A 23,923-nucleotide genomic window follows, 5' to 3' on the forward strand; every position below is an offset into this window, starting at 1 on the left:
TGTAAGATATTTTTATACTAGTTGTGCATCATTAATCATTTATATTTAATTATCATTTACTATTAAATAAAAAAAATAAAAAATGAATAGTAAATAATATATTAACTGTATATAAATCTCTCTACACAGTCAGTATATAAATATTACACTCCTAAAAAAAATCAATCTGCACAGAATAATTGAGTGCCATCCGCAGGTAGCCCTTAAAACATAGGTATGTTGGGATCTATAGTTTTTTTGTCCCTTCCAAATTTCTGAGGGTATCAACCTTCTAAATTAGTTTTTACGCTAACCCATGCACTATATAAGTTTTATTTTAAAAATATATGTTTAATGAAGTAGATAACAATAATTTCAATTAGCATGAGACAACAATGAATAACTTTTGATATTTTTTTGAGGTTGGAAATTTGTTGAAGTCAATAGATGAAAATATTCTCTCAAAATAAACTTTAGTGATCTAGTCAAGTCTAAAAACATTCCACATGCAAGTAACCAAATCCACAAAATCACAAAAGTGTTTTTGTTTTAGCTTTTATCCAAAGAATAAGAAAAAAATGTAAATTACGAGGCACTTTTAGAAAATAATAATAAAATGGTTCTTTTAGAAGGCTATTGCATCATGCAATTGGTAAAGCAAATAACAATCCCACTTATGTTGAATTTTCTAAAACAGTTTTTGTTTCGGTATTAGCATCTTAACTTGAAAAAATATCCTCACCACCACCTAGCAAGGTTTGAACAGTGTAAACATACACAACCTTCTCCCTAAAGGGAAAAGCTGTTTCTAGGATCCACTTCATCATTTATTAAATATAAATCTATTTCTTTAATAATGTAGTAAAATACATTTTGTTGCCTAGCCAATTAATTGTAACAAGTAATCTTATTTATCCATATATATCGAGAAAAAAGTATACACTAACAAAGAAGAATTTTTATATTATTACTGTATCATTTTATTATTGACTGTTAAATTTAAGTAATACAAATGAATAATGAATAATATAATGACTATGTTTAAAATTTATACTGACAAATTTGAAATACAAGTTACCCACCTAATGTTCAATTTAATGGACTTCGGGTAAAAGTTTACAATCATCATTACCACCACAACATGATAAAAGAAGTGAAACTAAATTGGATTAGCTTAGGACAGTTTATAGTTTACCGACAATTTGAAATTACCATTTTTTGTTTCTCATACTTCCAGGGAATAAAATAAAATGAATTAACAAGAGTTGATACAACAAGATCGAGTGCTTAATATGCATACAGATATAATGTACCATTTCGTTTGTTCCTTACTAGTAATCTCATAATTAAAATGAAATACCTAAGTCATGTAATAAATGCAAATAATAACACAATGGAGATATAACGGGTTGAAGTAAATACAACAGAGAACAAAAATAATAATAATGGGGAAAAGGAGAAACCAAATGTCAAAACAAAGAATTAATGTAACACAAGCAAATCCACATTGATATGCCATTTACTATTGTCTATCAAAATTTTCAGTAGCTGAAAATCCTGGCTTTCTCAACAGCTCCTGTAGTCCATGCCCCTTTTGTATATAGATAAATATAAATCCCTTTTGTAGAAAGCTAGCTATCCCAGAAATGCAGAAATAACATTTTATGTTTGTTGTGACCTTAAAACGTGTGCAATATTCTTTGAAAATTCCTGCAATTATATGAACAAGATTGATTCACTAGATACTAATGGGACTGTTCAAAGCACTAAAAAACGGGGGATAAAACAGTTCTAAACCTAAAGAAAGTGGGATATTTTGAATTGACAGAAGTTAAAATTGTATTTCTTTTTGCACTAAATACAAAGGCATCAGCTTAGGCCAAAAATATTATGAAGTGTAAAGTATAAACAGATCCAGGACAGAAGCAAAAATCATCCAACAGATCAAGAAATTATGTTATCCTTAGAATTAAAAGGATGATTAATTAGGATTATGAAGAGGCCAAGAACAATAAAAAACGGAAGGGAAACGTACTGTAGGTCAATCTATTTGGGAAGAAGTGGCAGTCTCTCATCAAGCCCTATATGATGAGTAGCCTGGAAAAATGCATGTAAACAACAAAACAGTAATTAGTCCAATGTATATAAAAAGCTCTCAATAATAAATCAAGGTGATGGCAAATCGGCACCTCTTCATTTGCTCCAGCCGCCATGTTTATAAAGGAGTCCTTTGACCTGGAATGAACATAAGGCACTCATCATTGCAAAGGAAGAAGGAAATGATTTTTCTTATAAATATTTTCGGGTTACGTGGCCATCTAAAAATAAGAAATATCTAATGAACCTTTTCAGAAACTGTAAATTATGGAAAAGGGACTCTTTTTCCGTCCTTTTTAGAATAAGCAGGTAGTTGGTAAGCCTTTCATATAGTAATTCAATAAAATATACAATGGAAAGCAAAAAGAGAAAGCTTATAAAGTATAAACTGTAAGGATTTCTGGAGCCCAAAACTAATCATATCAGTAAATAGATTAGCAAGTACCTTTGTTTGTCATGAATATCATGCATTTCCAGCACACCATTCTGCTCATCTTTGACTTTTGAAAGTGGTGAAAAGAACTGAAGAGAGAATGAGCACGGTGATGTAAAAAGAAAATGTCATTGGCTGAATTTGTTTATAAAATTAGCGATTTATTTCTAATATTCTTAATTACCAATCAGAATCTTCAAAATTCAATTTACCTGGTGCATTGAGATGAATACAATAGAAATGCCTAAAACGAAGTTCATTGTTAAAGTATGTCCAAACATTACAGCAGATGCTATGCCCGTAAAGATTGTTGCAACTGTTGATGAGTACTTTTTCAAAATTGTATCTGCAACACATTACATGGGTTATTGAGAGAAGGTAAGCGACATCAGACCACATTAGGGCAATTTAAAATAATTATACTAGACCTGTATTTTTTTTAAAAATAAATTCAACAAAAGAATAAAAACACATCTGAATTATTAACCTGCATATTTGAAGAAGAAAGAGGATAAAATTCCTTGGGCAGCATTGTTAGCTATCAATAGCATAGTGGCTCTTGAATGACCTTCAAGGATATCAAAACTACTAGGACCTGGAACATTTATGGCAGCATCACAGAAATCAGTCAACAGTTTGAGCATCAGAAAAAGCAACACAGTATAAGCCACACAAGGTTTAAACAAGTTTTATTATAAATAGATGCCACAAGTATATACTATTGATTGAATCAACTAACAGAGTTAAACCATAATTTATTAAACTATTTAACAATGTAGGAAACTGTTTATATGAAGCGCTTTACGCATCATGGCAAATTGTATTAAAATGACTACTTGTTGCCACATTTACAATTACACCCAATGATGTATGAAGAAACACATGAAAAACACATCCCAATAAGTACAGTCTGTTCACTGCTTGCCAATTCCATCCTATGTGCTCTAATTTAAAATATGAATTTGTTGATATTAACAATATTTAGTTCTTGACTTTGTTAATCTAAAATCCAGAGGGTGAGCCTTAGTATAATGATAAGGCTGATAATTTGGTGGTCACAGGTTGCAATCAACCAGAAATAACTGCTCCACTCAGCAAGCTAAATTTGTGGCATCTAAGTGTCTAACAATCTTCAGGCAGACTCGTCCTGTTTTTTTAGTTTGGGAAAAGAATGCCATGTGTCATGCATGACTAAACCACTATAATTATCATATTGATCGATTCGAAAGAGATCACCATTGAAATTCACTGTTTCAGCTTGTGGTGATGGGTGGGTGGGGGCAGTCTCTTGTTTTATGAAAATTTTCTTTGGATTTGTTTTTAAATGCTTCACACCATATTTGAAATGCCAACGATTATATAGAAATTAGAGATTCATTTCTCACCTTTGATGATAACAGTCACAAGTATTCCAAGAAAATTGAATATAGCTCCATACCCATATAAGAATAAGTTCTGTAAATCAAGAGATAGAGAATCAATATCTAGATGAATTAAAACTAAATTAGTGAAAGATTGTAAGTATTCTGGCACCACTAAACTTGAAAATATTTATTAATTTCATTTTTCTTCTTTGTTGTATTCCAAGATGCTGACATGATTCTTCAATCTACTTCCGACAGTTACAACCAACAACAACCAAGTCTTAGTCTCACTAAGTGGGGTCGACAATTGAGCAATACATAGTAATAAAATCAGATAATAATTCAATTTGTTGGTTAAAAAAAATGAAAAGAAGAACTCAAACTAATTTTTTTTGCATACTGTCAAGTTAGAGAATGAAAAGATAATCCATGTTCCACGCAGAGACAACTTTGAAGTCAAAACATCGTTTTCTTTTTTGACTTAATAAAACTGCATTCCAATTATGAAAAAAAATCCAGTGCTCCCTACATCACCTGGAGATAAATGCTTGTATCATATTGGCTCTTCAAGGCATACTCATTATAAACAGAAGCCAATGATGGAACAGTGACCTGCAAAATAACTCCTAGGTCAAAAATTTGACAAAGAAAGGAATCTCAATAAATAAGTATAGAATAGCCAAAATTACTATGAAATGAACTAATTGCACAATAATATTCAATATATGGTCAAAAGAGCAAATGGCAAACATCACTTACGAAGATCGTAGTATAGATATATGCAGCCATTGTGACCGGAAGGCCCAAAGCTGTAGTTCCTTCAGGTAAAGATCGTAGTTGATTAACACTTATACCAATGAGCAACAAACCAAGAGCTTCCCACTGTAGCAAAATAATAAATCAAACATCCAATTAAATAAGTAGGCGCAATTGGGATTTACATAAGGATTATGGCTTACTAAAGTTCAATAGTAAATTATTGCATGCTAAAGTTCAATAATAAAAATCCAAATAATGGCCACAGAGAGCCCCTTCCCTATGCCTACAGGCAAGTAAGAGCTTAATGCACTAACCTGAATAATAGAAAACCGACGCTTCATAATCACCTTTAATAAAACTGCTATTACTAAAACCTGCAACATGCACAATCAAGAGTCAACAACTACATCTAATTCAGCTTAAGCGAACTATGAAGAAAATGATATTTCAAATTGTTTCAGAGAATATTCTTCAGGAAAAAAGAATAAAAAGGAGGGAAGAAAAGAAGAGAATTTCTAGAAATAAAGTGAAAAGAAAAATCCAGTCTTGAACAGTTAACGGGAACTATTAAAGTTTAATATGGCCACAAGTAACAGGAGGTTTGTTTGAGAGGCATCAGCAGCCATCACAAGAGAAATACCATATACAGTGCATAGGCAAACAATTATTTGGCTGGTAATATACTATATAACACAGTGAATGAGAAATTACCTTCAAGTTGCTTAACATCTTCACAGTAGCAGGATTAAAATAAAGCTGCATGGAATGTGATATCAACTAGTAAGTTACGTCAGATCCCATGATTTCTTCAAATTTGTAAAATGTGACTGAACAATCATAGGTAAGTTATATGAAGTCACTTGATTCATTTCTCTCCTTTTCCATTTAAAAAATTAAAATTATTTTAGACTTTGAATGAGATAGCAAACATGAGATACAAACAAGTGCACAACTTAAGCAATGGTCACTCACTATGGCATAGACTAGTAAAGACATAAGACACATCATGTGAAATGCATGACCGACACAAGAATTCAAAGCTGATTATAATATAAGCACTACTGAAATTACAGGAATTAGATGCAAAAGGAGGAAAAGAGGGAAGACCTCCTGAATAATACTTTATCCAAGTAGATGATATATGCATGCCATGATACAAAGCACTAACACCTATATATAATAATAATCAAGATCAAATACTAGAGTAGTAGTACTAGCAGAGGCTCATCACAAAAAGACAATTAACATAACAAGACTCTAAAAGAAGTAATTAACATAACAAGCATTAATGACTAGCATTCTAGCCTGGATCCTTTTATATATGCATTTTTTATCGGCTAACTCTACATACCTGCATGATAAACTTCAGATAGTTGTTTATAGCATACAAAAATGCTGGAATGGCAAGAAGGACATTGTTGCGAGCTGCCTGCAAAGGATAAAATTACCCCATAAAAGATAAATATAAGGAGAAGATGTGAAGGAACATAAGAAGAAAGTGTTCTCCCATGTTCCAAACTTCCATATTCACTGAGATGTTAATTAAAGAGCACAACTGATCACACCAATATGCAAAATGTGGTATCTAAGATGAAAAGTATCAACACTGCGCTGTACATATGCAGTCTAAAGTAAATACCATAGCTGCAGATTCTTTTATTAACTTAACATAAAATGTACTTATTCAACTTGAACTGAGTAATCCAGATCAAACCCAAGAAGCAAAGAACCCAGCAAAAGACAGACATTGATGGAAATTGAGGAATATCATATATCCTATGAAACATGGATACGGATACGTGTGTCGGATATGATACGTATTCGATATGTCGACACACATTTTTTCTAAAATATAGGATACGATACGTTCAGGGATACGCGTATAAAATAATAAAAAACACATAAAATATGATAAAATTATAAGTATAAATCAAAATATTCATAGTAAAAAATATAATGGAAATTGAAAATCATTGCCCTCCATAACAAATCTAACTTATCTTATTTTATTGAAAACGAATCTTTATATCCTATATTTTACTGAAAACGAATCTATGTATCCTATATTTTATTGAAAACGAATCTGATACGTATCTTGATATTTATTTATTTTATTTTATTTTTTAATTTTTGGATACTCTACGGATACGTATCCTTCGCGAATCCGAGCGTATCCGTGTCGGACACCGACACGTGAGGGTGTTTGACGAATCCGTGCTTCGGAGGATATGTGAAGAACTAAGTGATATTGCAAATAATATAGAGTCTTCACAAATCTGTCCCTTTATACAAAACCAATATTTAAAAATCACAGTAGTACCTGCATAAACGTAGAAATTGAGAGAAGGGGCTTCTCCCCAACTTTTTGATTCCTAGCCTGCACAATCAACCAAACCTTACTAAGATTGATAGTAAGAGCACACAAATAGCTTAAAGATCAAAAGATCTTGATGTACTACTTTAGATATTGGAGTTAGTTGTAACATTCTATAAACTTCAGGAGATCAGCATTCTTCAGGATTATCATGTATAATAGGCTGCTAAGGTCAAGCATATCCTAAGCATGAGATCTTGGGTTCCATCCATAGAATCATGTCTATAAAAAAACGCTATTTGGGAGGGGTTCCTGCTTCGGCGCCTGACCGTACCCTGGAAGATTAGTCTCTCACCCATCCAGTGGGTGGATAGACTAGGAAGATGACAAAATAAAAAAATTGATACACCTGTTTTCTACCATTAATAATCGTATAAAACTCAAATCGTAGACTATCAGATTTTGATTATGTCGCTGTTTACTTGCAAAGATAAATGGCAGCCCCATGCCATTCACTATAGACCAACTCTGACCTATTATGGAGTATCCACTAAAGTAACTCAGGAAATGATAATTCCAAACCAAAAAAATCTCTTTTATAACTTCTAATGTCACTGACATCCACACAAAAATAAGGTAATGTCCGGCTATAATAAGAAAGATGCAACATCAAGCAAGATTGCATTTTGCTAATGATTTGCTTCAATATATGTGCTGAATTGTTGATTCTGCGCTCATAATCCACTTCTCACTTAACACATGCTTTAATTATAAGTAATTGAAAAGACAGTATATATTTGAATAAAGATAAAGAAAAGGTGATATGTACCTGGATTAAAAGCATAACCATAGCAAAGAAAACCTTTGTGATCTCTGTCAAAAAGTTAACACTAATTGGGCTAAACTTGAATTTTCCATCAACCTTGGACATATAGACAAGAATAGGCTGCAAAATTCAAGGGAACGATATATGTCAGCCAGTAACAAGCACAAAACTTTAGCGTGAAATAACAATGTTAACAACAATGAACTCTAAAATCCTACATTAGACTACTACAATCTACACTAGCTCATCTCCAAATATAAAAGTTTAAATATGCAAGTCAAAGAAATGACAAATGGAAACGAAGTAATTGCTTCACTGTTTTACTTTATAGAAACAAACATGCTATGTCATAATCATCATTAAATCCCTTTTTTTAATCCAAAGAAAAGTATACTATGTTCCATCTTCTAACACGTCTACCAAACGCTACCTAGTTACTCTTCGTAAATCGAAATGCCAATTTGTTTCAGCTGAATCCTCTATTACATTAGTATTTGAAGTAAGAGAGGGTACATATTCACCTGAAAACCAACTAGAATACAGTCACCTACAACCAAGAAGACGTTAAGTGCACGTTGCTTGGATGATATCCTATTTTTGTGGCGATCATAAGCCCTTGATATAGATTTGGTTGTTGGCGAAACCAATTTTGAATGACAAACACTGCATTCTACCATTCCGTCCTTCATCTATATGTCCCTCCCACACTATTACCAACTCGATCTGCAACTGAATAACCAAAAAACACGTTAATAACTTCTATAGATCTCGCTCTTTAGGAACACACAATCAAGATTTAATAATTCCAAAGCGAAATAGAGATCCAATGAAATACGAAGATGCGGAGCTGAGATCTTAAAAAAAATCACCGACAAAATACGTAAATTCGTGAAGAATCAGAATTCGGAATTGAAGAAACGATTAGTAACCTAAATCGAGTCGTCACAGAGCATTTACGAATAAACTTGATTTGATCTGCAGTTAGAGTAACAGAATTGAAAGTGATTCAAATGTGAGTGTGATTTTGAAATCGAAAACGATTTGAATTTCACTCTCTCTGCTTCTTCTTCTTCTTCTTACATGAATTGAAATTTGGAGAAAATTTGAATTAGAATTATGAGATATGCGAAGAATATGCAGAGCGAGAAATGTGAGAGAAAGTGGGAAATGCGAATTGTATTGTAGATTGAAGAAAAAAATGAGAGTTACATTTATGCATTTATTTGATTGCTTTCATTATACACAAAATAAAAGCTTCGTGACGTGTTGGGTACGGGACGATGTGACAGACCAATCAGATATCAGGGTTGTGAGGAAACTAGGTGGAGTCAAACAGTTTGGTGAGTCACTGTTACGGGCTAGAAATGAATCATCAAGCATGAGTTATTATTACATTGCATACGACAAAAGTTTAACTATTATTTTTTTAGTTTAATATCATTTATTAGTGTGTTAATTTTTTAAAAACTTTTATGCTCAAAATGCAATATTTTGGGTGGCTAGATGTTTCTTTGGCTTCAATTTGCAGGGTTGTGTTATGTGTCTTTGCAGCAGAATATATAGAGCAGGCTTTGGTGTGGAAATAATTATATATTTTTTTAGTATTACTAATGATATATTTTCACCTTGGTAAAGAATTATCAATTTTATAGTGTGTGATTGATCCTCTAACTAACAAGTGTGGTTCTCAATATTCCATCTCTTGACATTTTGATCATTATAGGACCTAGTGGTACTTATACCATTGGACGAACACCTTGATGGTAAATAATTATATATAGATAGAATTAGGGATAACAAATAAATCTGACTCATGTTAACTGTGGAAATACTCAAAACAAATACCCACAATAATAACTTACTAGTGAAAATTGGCTTTAATTAAATTTCTATATACATTATAGTTTTTTATTACTATTTGAAGATTATATATTATATATTTTATTATTATTCATAATAAATTACATTTATTTGACTAGAATTATAAGTTTATGATATAAGTATCTTATTATTCATGTAATAATTATTTTTATATATTGATTATTAAAAAATATATAAATATAATTAAAATTAAAATTTATTGGGTATCCACTATCCTCCTATACCACATATATTGGAAATGAGAAACTGAGTTACCATCCCTGGATAGAATTACCTATAACATGTTCCAATATTCTTCTTGTTGCCGTAAATGGTTATGAATTAGATAACAATATGAGATTATTTATTGCTTTAACACATTCTACTGTTTAAAGAATTACTTATCATATAATATATATGTATATACTGTTAATATGAAAATTTATATACAATTAGTATAATTTCTATTATTTTTTAAAGAGTCAATAATAAATGAATACTAATAATAGATAAGACAATAATAATATATAAAATTCATACAGTATTAATACATACATTTCTTTTACCCCTACATTTACTAATTAACATATGTTTAAAACATTCTCTATGCACATAAGATCCCACAACCCTCATAACAAGAGAATAATCCCATTTAGAGTGTATATTTCTTACAAGGGAAATATCATTGTACAACTAAAGAAGAATTATATATTATTAAAAGACATTTATTTATTTTGCACATACTTTCATGTTGTTTGTAACACATAGTTTGTACGTTATATATGACAAATATAGTATTTTGTGTTAAATATTTATAATTTGAAGTTGAATTTATTTGATTAGTATAATGTTCAACTTTTTTAAATATGCTTTCAAAATAAGAAGATAATGAATATAAAATAAAGAATCACAAATTACATCAAAGTGAATGATTATTTTATGTTTTCTTTTTATTAAGTAGTATAGACATATTATGGATATATATTAATGAATGTTTGATACTGATAAGGATGTATGTCTTTTAAATTTGTAAAACAAAGTTGCAATAATATGCACCCAATGATCATCTTAACAGACTCAATTGAAGTATTTTGTTGTTAGATAAGCATTTTGCCAATTGATTAACGCATTTAGAGCTTACCACTAAATCTTATAGTAGTGTTCATGTTGTCTCATTAGATGGGTATGTGGGTTAACCCAACTCACATGGGCTTGATCTGCATTGGTCAGAACCTATCATGGTGGTCCGCACCATCATGCATGAGCCAACATTATAAAAAAAAAGTATTTTTTCATTAATAACTTATCTCTTAACTCTATTGATTGCTTGACACATCTTATATTTTTCTTTTATAATATATTTTAAATGAAAACTTTTAGAGAGAATCAAAATAAAACATGTGCCAAACAATCAATGAAGCTAAAGAGATAAATTATTTCCTGGTATGGAGATATACTTTATTATCTAAAAAGCCATGAAACAATCTTTAAAATAGGTAATTTTAATACCACTAATCAACCAAATTAACATCCAATTTAATACTAAAAAACCAAAAATGCCCTCTCCATCATTCATACTCGACCACTTCCCTTTCTTGCATCATCAATAAAAGAACCATTCTTCGCATAATTTCATCACTTTTCATGCATTCATTTTACATCCCTAAACCATAATGTTCTTGGCTCCATCTTAGCCATAACAAAGTTACAGAGTAGGAATTCAATTTTCAGATTGTCCAAAATATCTACCAGAAATAGTAGCCAGTATATTCAGCATTACAACCTCTTCATCCAGTTCAGCCTTTGTAGCTCGTATGCTAGCACACTTTCGCAGCAGACCCCTGAGAGCAGCGGAAGTGTCGGCATGTAATGGAGCATCAACTGCTGCACAGAGAGCAAAAAGCCACATGCAATCATTTCTTGCGATGGCATCTTCAGATTCTAGCAACCTAACCCGTTTATGCAACATAGATACCCGGGCTACAGAATCCAATCCTAAGATTGCAGAAAGTAAAGGAAGAGCGGGAGAGCCACTGCTAATTTGATCAACAGAAGTTTTTGATGCAGGATTCTCCGGAGGCAGTGCGGCGGTATCCTTGTCTTCAGTTGTCAGGTCAGTGGGTTGATCCATTGCCTTATCGACGCTCATGTGATGAAGTAGGACATCCATGTTCATTACGCTAGCTAATTGTTGCCCAAGTAGGTTAGGGGAATGAATAGGTTGAAGATTATTTGAATCTTCAAGAGATGAGAGATTCTGGAATAAGAAGTTGACAAATAAAGGAAAATGGGGTCAGTAATTATAGCATTAAAGCACAACCAGAAGACTCCTAATCCAAAGCTTTATTATCTCAGACATCAATTAGGATCTTATATGAACAAACATAAATGATTATATTATGTGTCAAGTTACATTTAAGAACTTTAGATGGGTCCAAAATGCATTTGTGAGATCATGTGAGCAAGTGGCATGCATTAAGTGGTGCAGGAGTAGCATAACTCTTGGATAAAGAGTCACGGGTCATCCCCATGAAAATGAAGGAAAAAGAAAAGGGACACATATATATACAAATAGGTTCTTGAAGAACATACTGCTCTCAATGCCGAAAACTCAGCAAGAAATACATCCTCCCACTGTTTCAATGGTAACAAATGCTCAGGACATTCGGGAATATCAGGAATCTTGGGCATGTAAGCACTTTGTTCCTTGTTAAGTTTACTTCTATCAAATTTGGCTACTTTAACTTTAGGAATTTGTTTCGCCTCCCACCTAAGCAAGAAAAAGAAAAGTTAAGATTAGAGGGAAAGTTACAGTACAATGTCTCCAGTTCACCCCCATTTAACAGATCCAAAAGTTTCTACCATATATATCCTACAATAAATGCTATAGTTTCCTACCATACTGCAATAGTACCCCAAACATATTCTAGGAAACCATTGAATATCAGCTTTCAATACCACCCCTTCAACATACTTGCCCCAAAATTTATTCCACAAAGCTCACAGAATGGATCATGCTTTTAACTTGGCTAGGAATCTATTCAAATACTCATTGACATTTATAAATAGAACCCCCAACTGTAATACGATTGATAATAGAATGTGTAAGACTGAACAAAACAAACACTCTTTCACCATAAAAATTTCTTAGCATATGCTTAATATAATGCCTATTGCAGGCTTCCCCAGCTCCTCTATCCCCAACTTTTTTACGAAATTTATAGTTTTAAGTCTGCCCACTACAATTGTACTATTAGACTGCATTTTTCATCTCGAGATTGACTAGAAGTCTACTTACAACACTGTAAGTGCAAAAAAGTCTACATGGAGAATCACTACGCAAGAGAAAGCAGAAGTGCAGAACATCAAAAGGAAATTATAAGGAATTAGAAAATTTCAAAGCATACAATCAGCTTCCAGCAATTAAAATAATACCTGACACGCCTAAGGTATTCCCATCCATCTTCTGGTGCCCCAGCATCGAAATTTGGTTCTCCCTTGACAAAAAAGGCAGGCCTCTGGATGCTAGCATAATCATCATCGCTGTCATCATTTTCACTGCTCTCTTCTAAATTTGAGCATCCATCCCCATCCATAAGACTATGAGTACAAGAAGGGTCATCAAGACTCACATTTTCACTACTTTTCATGAGTAGTTCACTATCCATATTTTCATTACACACTGCACCATAAAACAAATGCAAAACTTTCAGCACCATAATAACTATCAATTCAGTAAAAATATATAATTTAATCTCAGTAAATGCAACAATCAGGTAACGCGTATCCTTCTCATCCAAGTACAACACAACAGAAATTGAACTTTTATTGAAAAACAATGACACAGCTTTCAACATACAATGTGAGTTTTTCTACTATGCATGTCAAAAATGAAGTATCACCTATTTCAGTATGGCCGAATTAGTCACACAAATTTACAATCAATCCAAATGCACAAGATTTTCATATACAATAACTTTATACAAGTAGTCATGCAAACTGAAGTCGGTGCTTAAATACACAAATCAGAATAAAATCAACTAATGTGGCAGATTAGATCTTTTTCAGGTTCCTCTTGCTTATTCTTTAATGGACTAAGACATTCACAACTCTCCATCTTCCATTAGCAGCACCCAGACCTAATAGAATTTGAAAACAAAAAATTGACACAATATGAGCTAACAACTGGACAGTTGGATGATAATAAAAAGTACACATCTGAGCAATAAATATTAATGCAGTTTCACTCACACAAAAAATCCTAGTTCAGTTTGCATAGAAATAAACTTAAGACAGAGAGACAGAGGAAGATTATAAGTAAAAAATATTCCGGCAAACTATTGCAACCACTATGAAAAATAACATGAAGTCAGTATAATGAAAAAGCAATGGCACCATGAAGATGAAATATTTTCCGAACATTGCATTTTGCAACTATCCATAGAAACTACAACAGTAAAACTGGGGGGAAAAGTGAAAATGGAAGAGTGGAGTTTTATAATGATGGTCACAAGTACAATCTGAAGAACAAGGAAACATGATGCATTCATGTTCAATGGAAAAAAAAAGTCAAATTACTGCAAAGTTACTAAAGTAATTGAGCAATAGCGAGGGGAGGCAATTTTAAACAAGGTATCTCTAAATAGAAGCAAAAAATAATCAATATTCACAACTCTAGAAGGAAGAGATACAGACACAATGATCTATAATCCATCTTAGTTTGAAATCACGTCCGAACTCGAAGAATTTCAAACAGCACAACATCTTTCGATCTTAATCCAAATTTGAGCAATTGAGGACTAATGTGGTTGATAAAGGCTTATTGTTCAACATGTTATTATACATCTATGACAAAAGATTATGAGTTACAAATTAGGATGTTGGAAAACCCTTGACTTCATGAAAACATAGTTTTAAAGTTACAAAAAATACTTCAATCTTTATAACCTTTTCTGCATGTATTTAAGCAACTTGCATTAATAATAAATATTCACCAATATAGTCTCATCATTGAAGAGCATTCACGAACGAACACGTGACAAACTATGGTATAATCTTCCAACTAAGAAACAATGATAAATGGAAGGGATATCAAAGTAACCACTCATACTGGAAATCAAATGAGAACTCATAAAACACTTGGATACTATGATCACATGCAATACCCTCTTGTTTCTTGAATTCTCATGCAATTGTAGTATCTTCTTATTAATTGAATTCTCACTAGATTTAACAATTATTGTAGATGGAGACACAGAAACAGTGATAAATGGAAGGGATATCAAAGTAATTACTCATATTAGAAATCTAATGAGAACCCATAAAACACTACCCTCTTGTATCTTGAATTCTCATGCAATCATAGTATCTTCTTATTAATTGAATTCTCATTAGATTTTTAGTATGAGTACTTACTTTCCATTTATCACTGTTTCTATGTCTCCATCTACAATAATATTGTTGCGCCTTATGAATTAGTTGAAAGACTATATTGTGCATTGTTGGTTGGACATGCTTTAATGATAAGACTACATTGTTGACTATATCTTCGCAATGCAAATAACTTAAATACATGCACAAAGAGGTGAAGGGGATATAAAGATAAAATATTTGGTGCAACTTCAAAACTAGTTTCATGAAGTTCAGGGTTTTCTAGCATTCTATTTCGTAACTCACGCTATATGTCATAGAATGTATAATTGCATGAAACATGGTCTACCTCCCTGATTAGGATGAAGTCCCTCAATTTTGTGATAAATTGAACGAGAGCACGGAAGGTAGGGATACCACATCCAGTTGCAGTTGATCTGTTATCAAGATAAACCACCCAATAAATTGAATGCAAATATATGATGGTAACCTCTAATATGTTGCCTAAAATGTCTTCCTTCATTTGGAGAGTCAACAACAATGTCAAGCAACTGTTGAGGCGCATTTACTTGACGTAACCAAGATGCACTCAAGTTGAATGGAAAGAAGTCAAATTAGTGCAAAGTTACTCAAGTAGGCAACATTAAACAATGTATCTCTAAAGAGAAGCAAAAAATAATCAACATTCACAACTCTAGATGTAAGAAATACCGACACAACACAATTTCAAAATTTTAATTTCTTTAAAAAATGTAGCACAACACAGACAAATATAAAAGATGACTAAAAAACACAAACAGAGAGTTCCATATCTTTCACAACAAGATTTCCTTAACAATACTAATTATAAATATACATAATCCGATGCAATAACCAATAGAGAAAAGCGAAAGGAAAAGTGATTACCAAGAATTGAGGGTGGTGATTTCTTGTTTGGAAGAGAGTGAGGAGGGTTACGCTTAACGTTGCTATGATGAGTTGCAGCCAAAGCTTGATAAGGTTTAGCAATATCACGAGATTGAAGGGTTTTGAAGATTGAATTCCATAACTTGCGTTGGTGATCGATATTAACGAACCTGAGTGCCTCCAACTCATGAATTGAATACTTGGCTTTCACAACAGAAATTGAAGACTCAGCCATCTCACTCGGTTATGATCGGAACCTTGAGGGTTTTATGAATTGGGATGGGGAAGGGTTTATATAGGATTCATATTCATCTATTTTGTATCAAATTCGACAAAACTGAATAATTATATGATTTAAATGTCATGGGGATGTAGCTCAAATGGTAGAGCGCCCGCTTTGCATGCGGGAGGTACAGGGTTCGATCCCCTGCATCTCCATTTTTATTCATTGTAACAATTTGTTTCTCTGTTATATTATAACTCATTGTAACAAACCCACAAGGGTGTGGGTGTATCAGTACAGAATATAAACAAAATGTGCGCTGCAAGTGTGTGCTTAAAAGGAGTTAAGACTTAAGAGGCACTGAAGTTTTCTGGTCCATATTCGCAAACAAAACAATTATCTCCTAATGCTAATTCTCTTCCTACCAGTATGCTTAAGAAGAGTGTTTTAGTTTAAGAGTGTTTAGTTCATGCTACAATAAGAGTGTTTTAAGAGTGTTTAGTTCATGCTACAATAAGAGTGCTTTAAGAGTATTTAGTTTTACAATAAGGTATTTAGTTCATTCTACAATTATTTAGTTCATGCTATAATAATAATGGTATTTAGTTCATGCTATAATAAGGGTCCACATCTACTGCCCCACAATGAAATTATTAATTAAAGTTTAATTATTAATTATTTTTTTGACCAATCATAGTTTATGTTGGAGTGACATAAATTATGGGGTGTTTAGTTCATACTATTAGATGATATGAATGCTCAAAAGTGAAGCTTCAAAGGTATGCTTATTCTTTACACAAATATGTAAGATTATGATTATATTTTTATCAAACACCTACAGCAGCAAAATTATGCTTTATTTGTACCCCCAACAACTATTTTTGGACAAAAATAATTTCAACCAAGCAAACTGTAGAACTTCAAAATCTGTGAAAATTTAAGCATAAGACTCAAATGAGAGACTAGCATGCCACCAATACCAATTGACGATTATGTAATATCCTATTCCTCAAGGACATTGACATTCATCAAAAAGAAGAAAATTATAAACATGCTGCTCCAAAATGAAATATAGTTTCCACACATAAAGGTTTTTCAAGCCAAGTGTCAGCTTAATCTGTCTGCTCACAAGAAACAAACAACAAATATGGGAGGATCAACCTTGACAAATAACATTTACCAACACATATCTCCACCACACTACCCAAACACATTGTTGCATTATGGCTCTATACATGTGAGCACTAAAGTATATACTTGGAATTTAACAATAACATGATCAGAGCCATTCCAATCCTACACATCCAATCTCAAAAGAAATACATATGTATATATAGGAAGTATATGACCAAATATGGAGATAACTGAATCAAACTGTGAAGAACTCAAGAAGTTAAAAACTCAAGTTTGTTTGCTTCAACTCTCAGGGGCAGCAGGAGCAGCAGTCTTCAGAAGTGGTTGGAGTGCTTTAACAACTATGCTCATATTTGGTCTAAACTCTCCTTCATATTGCACACACAGTGCTGCAACAGCTGCAAGCTGCATAGTCAATGATGATTAAGCACTCTGTATCCATTTAGAAATGGAAGATCCAAGCAACATGATTTATGTGTTTAGGTGTCATTGAATGTGGTGTGTGCTCATGTGTAGGTAGAGAGAGAGAGAGAGAGGAGGGATACCTTGGCAACTCCTTTAGGGGGATATTCTCCCTTCAATTTTGGGTCAACACATTGTTTAACTTTATCCTCACTTAATCTTGGGGTAGCCTGTAAAATCATTTGTCAACTAAATATCTATGGGAGACCACCATATACAAATAACTGAAATGGGTATAGAAATGAGGTAAGATTTTAAGCAGGAGCACTGACCCATGTGACTAGGCTTTGCTGTCCGCGAGGCATAGTATGATCAACAGGTTTTCTTCCAGTAAGAAGCTCAAGAAGAACAACACCAAAACTGTAGACATCGCTCTTCTGAGTCAACTGGCCAGTCATTGCATATCTGTCAAAATTGGCAATAATTAGAAGCTAAGAACAAATAAAGCAACACCATGTCCAGAATGACGGAAAAGATTGATTAAAGCCAAACTAGGTGGAGCCAACTATATAGACCTAGCAAAGTCATATGTTCTACCATAAATTTAGTTTGTTGACAAAAATTGATCTCGAAAAATTTCATAATCATTTTACTATGCTTTTTCTTGACCTCCTTCTGCCTCTGGAAATTGAACTAACATTCATTTGATCTTCTATCTTTATTGAGCCTTCTAACGGTCATCTCCACACATGACCAAACAATCTAAGGATTTTACTATCTTCTTTGCAATATGAACTAAATAGGCTTTCTCCCTCATGCATTCATCTTTAATCTTATCTTGTCTAACTTGTTCACTCATCTACTACAACATTTTCATCTTTGTTACATGGAGCTTATACTCTTGTTGACATTTTACCACCCTACATTCAGTCTCTATAACATTGTGGGTCTTATATCTATGTTGTAAGGCACCTTAGAATCACATATAACACTTGAACACTTTGTCATTTCATCCATCTTGTTTGAGTCATATGGTTTATATCTCTATCAATTTCCTCATTGTATTGTATGATTAAGTCAAGATACTTAAATCTAGCGACTTGTGTTATGCTATGACCTGCAACTTACATTGCATATACTTTGTCTTACTTCGACTTATATGAAAGTCATATGCTTCTAAAGTTTGTCTCTACCTTTCTAGTTTCTCGTTTAATTCTTGTCTCGAATCTCCAACTAGGACAATGTTATACGCAAAAAGCGTGATCGTGACACCGGTTTTTGGATATACTCACTGACCACATCTTAGACTAATGTAAACAAGTAAGGGCTCAATATTGTCCCTTGTTGTAGTCCTATAGTAATAAGAAAATTTGTCGAGACATCATCTTCTGTTTTCACAATGGTCTTCACCACATCATACATACCTCTGATTGCTCAAATGTAGGCAATTCGATTACCTTTCTTCTCTAGATCATTCCACAATACGTCTCTAAGCACTTTATCATAATTTTTCTCCAAATCAATGAAAACCATGAGCAAGTCCCTCTAGTTCCTTCAGTATCTCTCCATCAACCATAGTAGCAAGTATATAGGCACCATGGTTGACATTCACGGCGTAAAACCAAATTGATTTTCAGTAATACACGTCTCTTGTCTCAACCCCAGCTCAATTATCCTCTCTCATGGCTTCATAGTTTAGCTAATGAGCTTCACCCCATATAGTTTGTACAGTTTTGTATGTTGCTCTTATTCTTATAAATGAGGATTAAAATCAAATCTAATGGTCCTCCAACAGTAAATCATGAATTCAAGCTGTATGTAAAAACTAAAAAGATATGACACATACAACATACAAGCAGCAACTGTGCCTTTATAAAAGGGTATTTTTTTAAGTACAAAATATGAATTCAAAGGGGAAAATAAGAGAGATAATATAGATGTATAAATATAAAGCTAATAGATTCTGGACGCTTACTCTGGAGCGTGATACCCAAAAGTTCCCAGCACTCGAGTGGAATGAAGGCGTGCAGCCATGTCAGGAGACTGATTTGAAAGGTTAAAATCCGCTATCTTAGCCTTGAAATCTTCAAAGATAAGCACATTACTTGATCTGATATCTCTGTGAATAACAGCTGGCTGAACTTTCTCATGTAAATATTCTAGCCCCCTTGCTGCATCAACTGCAATTCTAACTCGTTGTATCCAATCAAGGGTTGGACCTGGTTGTGCCCCTTGAACTCCCTTTCTACCTGCAATGGAAAGCAGATCAATCAAAATCATCAAAGGAACTTCTAAGCTTCGAAAAGGACATGACATTACATACCATGCAATATGTCATGAAGAGAGCCCATAGTAGCAAACTCATATGCTAGTACACGAAGATTCCCTTCAACACAATAACCAAGCAACTCAACAAAATTGTCATTTTTCAATCTTGAGACCATGGAAACCTGAAATAGGGAACATTGGATCACGAAGCTAACAAACTCAGAATAACTGAACAAAACCAACATACTTTCAATGGAAAATCTATAATAATTTGTTTGTTGATAGAAAAAGATATGCCTGAGTCAAAAACTCATTATTTGATTCAGGCTCAGATGAAACATCAAGCTTTTTCACAGCCACAGCTTTTCCATTGTTCAAGGTTGCATAATATGCCCTTCCATATGATCCTTCACCAATCAATGCCTTTGATCCGAAGTTGTCAGTCTTTTCCTTCAGCTCATCTAAAGATAAGGCTGGAACTTCAATAGGTGGTGGTGCCTTTTGTGTTTCAGGTTTCGTAGGAGCCGATGCCTTTGAGCCTCTGTGGTTGCCTGAAACAAAAAAACATGACAATTGAAGAATCTTTACTAGGAAAGAAACCATCCATACTATGAGTAATACTTAGAATTCGCTTTTGTTAAAGTATCTAGGCTCCTAAAAATAAATACAACAATCAAACCTTGAACCACAGTGTGGCATCAACTACAATTGGAAGCTAAATGACCAGTTTCAAGAAAGAAGCAAACTGCATTCCTGGAAAGGAATTAAAAATACCTTATAATTAACTATTCTATGAATACCCTTCATTGTTAATATATTTACTTCTTCCTCAAATAGTAAAGAAAAGCTGGAAGAAAAAATAATGTGGATTAAATTAAGAAAATCACCATCTCCATAATGCCTCGGGCTTTTCTGGTGCTCATTTTCATTCGATGAGTAAGACTCTTCCACCTGACAATTACAGCAAAGCCACCTACGCATCCTTGTCGTCTTAGTCAAATGTAAATCGTCTTTGCTATAAGTTCGATTCTCCAGGCGGACAAAGTTGCCAGGAGGAGAAGCATGTGCCTACATAATGGCATAAGAAGCATGAACATCCCATCAATGACGTAATAATTAGGATCATAATTACTTCATAAAATCCAACAATTAATTCACCTTGAATAATAAGTCGGGGGTGCTAAAGGCACAAATGTTAGAATATTAGGTAATAATGGTCTCGACAACAACTATGACTTAGTTTCACAAGGTGGAGTTGCTACTTTGAGCAAACGACTTACATTCATGGACAAAGTATTGATCTCTAAATCTATCATAATCAGTTCTTGCTTATGATTTTTCTTGGCGTCTATTTGCCTCTAACGGTCTCTTCTACACATGCTAAAACCACTTAAAGGTGATGATGCCATATTTTCTACAATATGAGCTCCCCAAATTTCTCTCTTCATTCCTAATCATATTTTGTCCACTCATCCAACAAGACATTATTATCTCTATTATATTGAGTTTATTCTCTTATTGATATTTATCATCCAACATTTACTCTCATGTTACATTGCATATCTTATAGTTGTGCGGTAAAACTTCCACTTGAGTTTGAATGACACATATCTATCATATTTGACAATTGAAACACTTAGTTATTTCATTTCATCCATTCTGCTTGAGTCCTCTAGTTTACATCTCCCTCCATTTCCCTATCGTGTTGTATGATTGATCATAAATACTTAAATCTAGTGACTTGTGGTATGATAAAATCTCCGACTTTTACCTCCAGTAGAGTTTTTCAGTCTCTTGCAAAATTTACACTCCATATACTTCATCTTATTTCAACTTATATAAAAGTCATGTGCTTCTAAAACTTTCCTTCACAGTTCTAGCTTCCCATTTAATTCCTCTCTCCAATCTCCAAGGAGGACAATATCGTCCACAAAAAATACATTGTGCCATCGATTATTGGATATACTCATTAAGCCCACCCATCACCAACATATACAAATAGATGCTCACATCGATATTGACACATCATACATAACCTTGATTGCTCAAAACTAGGTAATCTGAACTTCTTTCTTCTCTAATGTTTTCCAATGTACCTCTCTAGGCACATTATCACACGCTTTCTCTGAATCAATGAAACTATGTGTAAATCCTTTTGGTCCTTTCGGTATCTCTTTGTCAATCATCGTGGCAAGCATATTGCTTCCATCGATCTCCCCGACATAAAACTAAATATATCAACTCAATGCTAAAAAAACTTGATACTTATGTGCTCATACAAATAAAATGCAATCTCCACACCCTCCACTTTTGCTATCACCTTGATCTAATAAACATTACATTGCCTAACAACATAACACATTCTTTTTTAATGTCATGCATTACAGATTCACAATACTTGTTTAAATTGAATCCTTAGAAAATTATGTAGGGAATTTCGTCAAACAATCATTCAACAACAAATCACCAACGGAGGGACCTTAAATAATTTATCAACTTAAAAATAAAACAGGATCAAAACCATTCATTGCCGCAATTCATTCAACAATCACAAAAATTCAATTTGGAACATTACAAACTGTAAAATTAGATACAACAACAATTAACAATCAACAATCATCATAAGAATCACGGAATAATGCAAAAATTGAACAACTATTTTGAGCTCCTGAAATGAATTGAGTAAAAAATATACGAAAATTGATTAATACCAAAGCAGAAGGTCGATGGTGAAAGTCTCTGCGGTCCATTCAAAAGGGAAGAAAATTATAGAAATGAATCAAAATCGAAATGAACTAAAATGGAAAACAGCTAGAGCCCAGAAAATGAGGAGATGGAAAAAACAGAGATTGGAAACAAAAACAAAAACTGAAAATACGATAAAATAAAATAAAAAAGGGTGAGAGATAAATTAACCAAAAATAGGACTAAAATAAAGGGAAGAAGAGAAGAGAAGAGGAGAGAGAAATAGAATAATACCAATTTGGGTTGTTAGGGTTTATTTGGAAATGAATGTTTAAGTATTTGAGGGGATGCAAATTAATGTATAGAGAGACATGTCGATTTGTTTTATTGTTTTTTGGTTACTGAAACTTTGCTTAGTAGTTTGGAATGTCGTTTCTACCAGGTAAGCAACGCGGCTCAACACCTCTTTAGATTATAATAATAATAGTATTCATTCAGGTACAAACAAGTTTCCCAACCAATAGTATTGGTTCAGCCAGTTTAATTCTCTTTAAGTAAAGTATTGGATTCAAGTTTTATGGATAAAAAAATATATGTTATGAGAGTTAATTTCATATACTTGTAGATGTTTCAGACTCCGACATAATTGCCTCCAGTGTGAGGATACTCGTAGGAAACAAAAAAAACAAACTTCTCATTACCATAAATAATATAATAGTGTAAGAATTGATTTGATTCGGAGATAAATTAAAATATTAAGAATTCGATTCATAGTAATCACATTTGTTAAAAGGAATAGTCACGTGTCTCTATAAATTTAGCTCTACAGATACTTTTGATTATATCAAACTCTTCGTTAAGATAATATACTTTACAATATTATTAATGAGTTGATAAGAACATTTGGCTAAATGGGATTTTTAGAAGGAAAAAAAAGTCAGGTTAATTAGTAAACCAATTGAAGTGGTGTATGTCTTTCAAGTCAATAAGTTATAATATTCTTGCATCATTTTACATTTATAATTCAATTGATCCACTAGTTATATCGTAAGGTTACATATAATAATAAGAAAACAACAATTCTATATTTTAATTTAATAATAACTATGTGTTTTTATATTTATAATTAAATTAAATAAAAATATATCTGTTTGGATAGTTTTTCATTTCTTTGTAGGAAAGATGAGTTGGCAGTGTGATGATGAGAGAAGGTATCTGACCCAATTGTTTAGGACTCCTTTTATGCCTTGGCTGGTTTTGTTCTGAAGATTACTTCCATCTTTTTAGGGCCATAATAGGTCCT

General features: G+C 32.9%; 3 protein-coding genes and 1 non-coding gene across 7 annotated transcripts; 1 reads left to right on the forward strand and 3 right to left on the reverse strand.

Moving 5' to 3' along the window:
• On the reverse strand, positions 1,395 to 8,967 carry LOC109354468 (CMP-sialic acid transporter 2-like). The gene is made up of 16 exons (XM_019596984.1): positions 8,702 to 8,967; positions 8,294 to 8,501; positions 7,776 to 7,892; positions 6,953 to 7,009; positions 5,984 to 6,061; positions 5,344 to 5,388; positions 4,947 to 5,006; positions 4,633 to 4,755; positions 4,408 to 4,485; positions 3,895 to 3,964; positions 2,997 to 3,104; positions 2,722 to 2,855; positions 2,522 to 2,598; positions 2,169 to 2,214; positions 2,015 to 2,076; positions 1,395 to 1,689 (listed from the first exon to the last, which is right to left on the reverse strand). The coding sequence occupies exons 2-15, from the start codon at positions 8,459 to 8,461 to the stop codon at positions 2,026 to 2,028; spliced, it is 1,212 nt and encodes a 403-aa protein (XP_019452529.1). The 5' UTR covers positions 8,462 to 8,501; positions 8,702 to 8,967; the 3' UTR covers positions 1,395 to 1,689; positions 2,015 to 2,025.
• Positions 11,126 to 16,158, reverse strand: LOC109354469 (gem-associated protein 2-like). Of its 2 annotated transcripts, none has more exons than XM_019596986.1 (4): positions 15,911 to 16,158; positions 13,068 to 13,322; positions 12,225 to 12,402; positions 11,126 to 11,889 (listed from the first exon to the last, which is right to left on the reverse strand). In XM_019596986.1, exons 1-4 carry the CDS (start codon positions 16,141 to 16,143, stop codon positions 11,353 to 11,355), a joined length of 1,203 nt encoding a protein of 400 aa, XP_019452531.1. In that variant the 5' UTR covers positions 16,144 to 16,158; the 3' UTR covers positions 11,126 to 11,352. The 2 variants fall into 2 exon arrangements, with proteins under 2 accessions (XP_019452531.1, XP_019452532.1); XM_019596987.1 differs by having other exon boundaries at positions 13,068 to 13,314; positions 15,909 to 16,158.
• On the forward strand, positions 16,274 to 16,346 carry TRNAA-UGC. Its single transcript has one exon. It is a non-coding gene; the product is annotated as a tRNA-Ala (tRNA).
• On the reverse strand, positions 17,175 to 23,018 carry LOC109354470 (PTI1-like tyrosine-protein kinase 1). Of its 3 annotated transcripts, none has more exons than XM_019596990.1 (9): positions 22,915 to 23,018; positions 20,823 to 21,003; positions 20,233 to 20,486; positions 19,991 to 20,117; positions 19,643 to 19,916; positions 18,000 to 18,132; positions 17,811 to 17,897; positions 17,604 to 17,670; positions 17,175 to 17,528 (listed from the first exon to the last, which is right to left on the reverse strand). In XM_019596990.1, the coding sequence occupies exons 2-9, from the start codon at positions 20,914 to 20,916 to the stop codon at positions 17,428 to 17,430; spliced, it is 1,137 nt and encodes a 378-aa protein (XP_019452535.1). In that variant the 5' UTR covers positions 20,917 to 21,003; positions 22,915 to 23,018; the 3' UTR covers positions 17,175 to 17,427. The 3 variants fall into 3 exon arrangements, with proteins under 3 accessions (XP_019452535.1, XP_019452533.1, XP_019452534.1); XM_019596988.1 differs by lacking the exon at positions 22,915 to 23,018 and adding an exon at positions 22,647 to 22,781; XM_019596989.1 differs by lacking the exon at positions 22,915 to 23,018 and adding an exon at positions 22,647 to 22,779 and having other exon boundaries at positions 17,187 to 17,670.

Source organism: Lupinus angustifolius, chromosome LG08 (genome assembly GCF_001865875.1).
Source record: "Lupinus angustifolius cultivar Tanjil chromosome LG08, LupAngTanjil_v1.0, whole genome shotgun sequence".
NCBI lineage: Eukaryota > Viridiplantae > Streptophyta > Magnoliopsida > Fabales > Fabaceae > Lupinus > Lupinus angustifolius.

Bases quoted from the DNA above. Each gene is read 5' to 3' on its own strand.
- LOC109354468 (XM_019596984.1), bottom strand. From the start codon at position 8,461: ATGAAGGACGGAATGGTAGAATGCAGTGTTTGTCATTCAAAATTGGTT. The intron at 4,756-4,946 runs GTTAGTGCATTA...ATTTTGCTACAG, and splicing joins GTCGGTTTTCTATTATTCAG to TGGGAAGCTCTTGGTTTGTT. The intron at 2,856-2,996 runs GTTAATAATTCA...AATGTGTTGCAG, and splicing joins TTTCTTCTTCAAATATGCAG to ATACAATTTTGAAAAAGTAC.
- LOC109354469 (XM_019596986.1), bottom strand. From the start codon at position 16,143: ATGGCTGAGTCTTCAATTTCTGTTGTGAAAGCCAAGTATTCAATTCAT. The intron at 13,323-15,910 runs TGGTAATCACTT...GCATTTGTTTTA, and splicing joins AAATCACCACCCTCAATTCT to TGGTGCAGTGTGTAATGAAA. The intron at 11,890-12,224 runs GTATGTTCTTCA...TTCTTATTCCAG, and splicing joins AGTTTTCGGCATTGAGAGCA to AATCTCTCATCTCTTGAAGA.
- LOC109354470 (XM_019596988.1), bottom strand. From the start codon at position 22,685: ATGGACCGCAGAGACTTTCACCATCGACCTTCTGCTTTG. The intron at 18,133-19,642 runs GTAAGCGTCCAG...CAATTTTGACAG, and splicing joins TTTGGGTATCACGCTCCAGA to ATATGCAATGACTGGCCAGT. The intron at 17,898-17,999 runs GTCAGTGCTCCT...ATGATTTTACAG, and splicing joins AGCAAAGCCTAGTCACATGG to GCTACCCCAAGATTAAGTGA.